This window comes from Pelodiscus sinensis, chromosome 16 (assembly GCF_052426305.1).
Source record: "Pelodiscus sinensis isolate ZL-2025 chromosome 16, ASM5242630v1, whole genome shotgun sequence".
Lineage (NCBI taxonomy): Eukaryota > Metazoa > Chordata > Testudines > Trionychidae > Pelodiscus > Pelodiscus sinensis.
Genome location: NC_143067.1, coordinates 34343469 through 34349468, shown reverse-complemented (window position 1 = coordinate 34349468; position 6000 = coordinate 34343469). Strand labels below are relative to the sequence as shown.

At 52.4% G+C, this 6000-nt stretch overlaps 1 protein-coding gene across 9 annotated transcripts in view; it reads left to right on the top strand.

The window, feature by feature from the left end:
- Positions 1-979: 979 nt before the first annotated feature.
- Positions 980-6000, top strand: part of LOC149523523 (uncharacterized) — a 63632-nt gene continuing 58611 nt past the window's right edge. For 4 of the 9 annotated variants that reach the window (XR_016346982.1, XR_016346980.1, XR_016346978.1 and 1 more), the window contains exons 1-4: positions 980-1065; positions 1435-1505; positions 3210-3606; positions 4894-4980. Coding sequence is in view for 2 of the 9 variants with exons in the window: in XM_089769546.1 (XP_089625672.1) it covers positions 1457-1505; positions 4894-4980 (136 nt within the window). In the remaining 7 variants the exon portion in view is untranslated. Of the gene's footprint in view, positions 1120-1434; positions 1506-3209; positions 3607-4893; positions 4981-6000 lie in introns of all 9 variants that reach the window. The other 5 variants (XR_016346981.1, XR_016346979.1, XM_089769546.1 and 2 more) reach the window with 3 other exon arrangements.

Here is a 6000-nt window from a genome sequence, read left to right as displayed (position 1 = left end):
AGAAGAGCAAATGCATTCCTTGCTTGGAGGGCTTAATATACTTCAGAGAAGCTTTTAAATGCCTTGTTGGCAACACAGAATATCAGAATGGTGCATGCATTGTATTCTCCTTCGTTGCTAGGGAGACTGAATTAAAGAGCCAAAATTTGCTCTCAGGTAAACATATGCAACCCCAGTGAAGTCAATCTGAGAGCAGAACGTGTTTGAAACTGCATGGATGAAGGTGGAGCAAAGACTTTAAACAGTCGGGAAAAAAAAACAAAACCCAGCACAGTTCAGGGTCATCCTGTTCTTTTAGCTCCCTCTGGAACACCAGTCACATGCAAATTTTTCAGTTCTTTCATCCCATTAATCAGCATTTTATAATCGGTAGTTGTGACCTAGGTAGCTAACCGTATGAGCAGATACATATAGCTCTTCATGAAACTCCAACACAGAGGCGAAAGCAAGGCAGTGCGCCCCGGTGTGCCATTGTGCTGACAACTGGCTGGGGTGCTCCACTACAGGAGGAAGGATGGCGTGCTTTTAGCCAGGCTTCCGTGGCTCTCTTGCAGGCTGCTGTGTGAGCAGGTGAAAAAGACTGGCTGGGGGTGCGCTCCACTCTGGTCTGTGACTGCCCATGGGCCCCGCCAACTGGGTGCCACTAGTGAGACAGGAGTGCACTGGCTGCTGGCCCAGCCTCTGGGGACTATGGAATAGTCGAGTGACTGATAAGAATTCATGAGGTTAATTGACGATTCATTTAACCGATATTTAACATCCCTAGCTTGAGCCCCAGAACTAGCACTGAGTGAGTGGAAGGAAAACTTGGGGAGCAGCTCAGATATGCACAGGGGTTGCTCAAGGTCAAGACAGAAGCCCTGCAGGATAGGGGTGGGTGTGGTAGTGACATCACAAGGGCCTTTTACAGCACCTCCATACTCCTCCTCACCCTGTGAGGCAGTGACCTCACAGAGTCCATGACAACAGACTGGTGGGACAGGCTGCAGGGCAGGGACAATCTCAGAGACCCCCAAGGCTTTGCCACAGGGAGGTCTCCGTGGAGAAGACAAGAGACTCCAAGAGGTTTGGTACCTATGCAGCTGCATCTACCTGGTGCTGGCCAAATTGAACACACAGGTTAAGATGGGAGAATGTTTTCCCTTCTTAGGCCTTTGTCCCTTAGAGTTAGTGTGGACTTTTCCTTTTTCCTTGCTTCCCTCCCTCCACTCATGGGCATGGAGGGCTGCTCTCTAGCCTTCCTGGGAAGCCCTCACAAAGAGATGGGATAGGAAGAGTCCTCTGAGAGCAATCCCCAGTGGCGACCTGAGACTTGCCTGGGCCATTGGGGTGGGGGAAGGGGAAAGGAGTGGACTTTCAGACTCTTGTTCCTCAGAGTCTCAGGGCTGATTGGCTGAGCTGGAGACTTAAGATTTCACCTTTTTATTCCATCAGTTTACTGGCATCCTAAGAAACTATGGGTCTCCTTCTACTGGAAAACAGAGAGCTCCTGTCCTCAAGAATTGGTAATTAATCTGAAAGTGGAAGGCAATTTTTGGTGAAAGTGATCATAAAACGAGAGCTGTCATGATTGTGAGGAAGGGCAGGAATAAGATAACCAGAATAAGGACAGTCGACTTCAGAAAAGCTGATTTTAACAAACTCAGATAAATGATAGGTGGAGGGGAACAAAAACCCAACAACAACAAAACACAAAACAAAACACCAAAATATGATAAAAAGTTTAGAAAACCTGACCTGTTAGGACCTTGCTTCTGAGACTTAATGGCCTATTAGCAGGGTCAGGCTCTTGGTAAAGAATCAACTGCCTTACACGGGCTCTTTGCTTTTCCATTAGATCCCATAGGTAGCCTGGGCCCAGCATCCCCTAAACCTAAAGGGACCAACAAACCTATGATACCTCTGCATTGACATTCATTCATCTACAATATCTGGGGTTGGGAACCTACAGCCCATGGCTTGCCTTCCTCCAGCCTGGAAGACTCAGGGATCCCCCCGCCCCCTGTCTCTCAGCAGCACAAATTAGCACTGTCACTCCAGCCACGCAGGGGTGCCATGGCTGCAGCACCAGCATCATCCAGCTTGCACTGCTGGGGGAAGGGGGTTAGGGTTAGAGGAGTCTTGCAGGCCCCATCAAAGCAAGCTGTGGGCTGGATTAGGCCCACGGCCTCTGCCCGGCTCTGCATGGTGCACAGAAATGAAGCCCCTCCCCCCAGCTGCTCTCACTGGCCAGGAATCACGGGATCAATGGGGGGAAGTGTCTGCAGGGAGCACTTCCTGGTACATGCAGAGATGTGCAGAGCATCTTTGTCCTCCTGGACGCTGTGCCAGGTAGATACCCCCATCCTCTTTCCCCTCCTGCCTGGACCCCACACTCCTGCACCTTCTCTCCTGCCCAACTCCACCTCCGCTCCTGCAGCCTCCTTCGCTCCCTCCCTCCCACCAGCTCCCCAGCAGCCCCCTCCCACACACTGAACCCCACATTTGGCCCCACCCCAGAGCCTCAGGGGATCCCACAAATTCTGCTAGCCCCCGGGGCCCAGATTTAATCCAGCCCTGGGGTTAGCCTCTTAAGCCTTGATGCCTCCCCCTCCCCATGGGGCTGGAGCTGAGCGAGGGTGTGAGGGTTTTTTCTCTCTTCACTTGAGGGCCAGATCAGCGAGGGCTGGCTGTGGAGTTTTTTTGTTTTGTTTTGCTTCTCACGTGTGTGTGTCCAGGGCCGGACTGAGGCATGGGTGAGCTGCCCAGGGCACCAACTGATGGGGGGCGCCTGATGGCAGCTGTAAGGAGTGCGTGGTGCCCCTTACAGCTGCCATCAGGCGCTGCGTGCCCAGCTCCCACGGCGCCCTTCCCTCCACAGCTGCGGGGCCCTGTACGGCCCGGTGCGCGCGCCAGCAGCACGGGCCGGGCTGGGCAGCACATGTGCTGTGTGCCCCAGGGGCGGGCCCCAGGCTGTGCACCAGCGGCCGTGGCCGGCCTGCGCATGTGCCGTGTGCCCCGGGGGCGGGCCCGCGCACCACGGGTGGGCCTGCGCATGCGCCATGCACCCGGGGGCGGCGCCATGCGCCCGGGCCCAAGGTGCCAAAAGGTCTCGGGCCGGCCCTGTGTGTGTCCCCCAGTTCTGAAAAGGTTCCCCATCCTTGATCTACATGGGTTATGGGAGCTAGTTAGCTCGGATTTTTGTTTGGTACCTAACTCAATGGTTCTAGGAATGTGAACGCATAACTGGTTAAGCCATTACCTGGGAGCAGCCCCCACCCACGGCCTGCCACATGGATAGTGAGGGGAACAAGCTCTATCAGCGTGTGATGGGGTGAAGATCACAGAAGACCACTTGCGGGAGCTTTCCGGAGTGCTTGACATGGCCACTGCCACTCGCCTTCCTGCTCTCTGGGGCTTGTTACTGCTCAGTCCTGCTGGGCCAGCTCTGCTGGTCTCCCCCAGCCAAGACACCAAGCTGAGATCACTGTGTGTCTTCCCCCACCCCCACACCAAAAGCAGTACAGACACTGAACCGCTTTCAGATCCAAGGAAAGTGCAGTTTAGGACCCAGCTTCCCAGGATTCCACTCCCCAAGTGGGATCAGAACCCAAATTAATTATTCAGGTAAGCACCCTTTAGCAATGAAAGGGGGAATGTACACACTGGTTGCTCCCCAGGTAATAATTATTTACATTGGGCTTGATAGTAAGTAAAAGTGATTTTATTAGGAACAAGCGGTAGGATTGAAGTGGTTGTAAGTGAGAACAGGCAGAGCAAAGTAGATTACAAACTCAAAATAACAAGAAATGCTTAGCTAACTAACACTGAAACCTCAGTACCCAAGTTCATTACAAACTCACCCTAAAACTGTCTCTTTTCCAGCAAAGTCTTCCAAACCAGGGCTGTCCCTCACCCCGGGGTCTTCAGTTCTTTCCCTCCATTGTGCCAGCCAAAGACTACTTTCCTATTGTTTTTAAAGATTCCCTTTTCGCATGGGAAGTCACCTGGCCTGTTCCTACCAACCCCTGCTAAGCCTTAAGGACAAAAGGCTATTTGCATATGATTGCCCAGACCCTGAGGCCTCCCTTGATGACTTTCATTCACACATTTAAAGCCCATAAAAGTATTCCCTACTTCCTATGTCTAATTTTACACACAAGAATGATACATACACAAAAATAGGATGAACAGATCTAGCGGATTAAGGCATGAAGATTGATAGGCTACATGAAGTAATTTGTACATTTATGTCCATAAGTCCATTTCATAAAGCATGGGGGGGAGGGGGAGATTGAACTGCCACACAGTGTAAGGCACTTTTATGAAAATATAACTGTGCACACACTAAATATTGTTCTGGGACAACCATTTAGGTAGAAATAATTAAAGAAATGCCCCTACCAAAATAGGTCTCTAATGACAAGGAACTGTGCATAGCCCAGGCCTGTACATGTACAACCACTACCAGGTGCTGCTGTGCATGCAGACATTGTCCCAAGCAAGAGAGAGAATTGTCACCCACAGCAGGGCTCACCGAGCGGCAGCGAGCCCCGCTCACCAGCAGCATGGTTCTGTGCTCTGCGCATGCGCAGATCGTTCTGCGCCGGCTCTTCTGGGGTGTAATCTACTTGCCACAGGTGAGTAGATTACACTGTTTGTCGAGCCCTGACCCACAGGATACAGGCATTGCCCCATGTATCCTGCAGGTGACAACTTATCTCTTGCTTGCCTCTCTCGCTTGGGACAACGTTCACAAGCACAGCAGCACCAGGTGCGCCAATCCCCTTCAAAAGCTCTGCAATCCCTGAGTCAGACACTCCAACCTGAGCACAGTGTCCCAGCCCCCAGGGGAGAAGGGGGAGAGAGGCTCCTTTGCACAGCAAAATGACCTTCACGGTATGTCGCTTCCAGATCAGGACCAAATTGTTCCAGGAGAGAGTCAGGGCCATAAGGTGCAGAACTCTGATTCACCATCATTCTCCCTGCATTTGAACCCTGGTAAGTGACCTCTGACCCCGGCTTTCTGACTTTAAGTGCACGTGGCCGGTTTTGAGGGGCTCCAGGGGCGGTGAGCTAGGAGTGTTCCCCTGGGGAAGGCAGAGTCAGAGCAGGGAATGAGGTTTGGGTTCAGTGATAAGCCTGGGCCTTTAAGGGGACCTGGCTCCAGCCCCTCCTCCAGACAGGTTTGTGCCTGGCCTTGGATCCCTTCTTGTCAACCTGAAGCAGCTGGACTGTCAGTCTCTGTGCCAGCCACTGTATGGACAGATAGGAAGCAGCTGGGCCACCATGTCTGGCTCCTAGTGTTAGAGGCTGCCGTGGGCAAGGCGTGGGTGGTTATCTTTGTGCTGCCCAGACAACCACCTCCCAGCAGCCCCTAGGAGCCAGACATGCTGGCTCAGCTGCTTCCCCACAGGCGGCACTGGCGGGGAAAAGAATTGGTTGATCAAAAAAACCAAACGGGGGACCAAACTTGTTGAGCACCTTTAAATCCCTGCGCTGCTTCCTCCTCCTCCCCCTCCGCCCCGGCCAGGGGAAAAGTGTCTCCGCCGGCTTTCTGTACGAGAAAAACAGACAGGGGCCACAAATACTGGACTGTCTGGGTGAAAACCAGACACCTGGCAACCTTACTAGCAGGGAACCCGTGGCACTGCAAACCAGACATTCAGTGGCCCGGTCAGCAGGACTGATGGGAGCCTCCAGCATTCCTTTTGATTTTTTGCCTTGGGGACTGGCATTGCTGTCAGTGGGTGTGGGCCGGGTGTTCCAGTCCAAAACCGGACACCTGACCTTCCTAATCCCTCCCTGTCCCATGCCCTACCCTCAACCCTCTCACTGCATCCCTCCCCGATCCCTTCCTGTCCCCGACATCTGTGCCCCTTCAGCCTCTTGGGGTTTTACTCTTTTTGCTTGCTTGTGCACAAAAAAATTGATGACATAAAATGTGTGTACACATTTCATAACAAGCTTTTAAAAGGGAATTCATAAGGAAATGTATTATTTCTTAAAAAGTGAATGTTA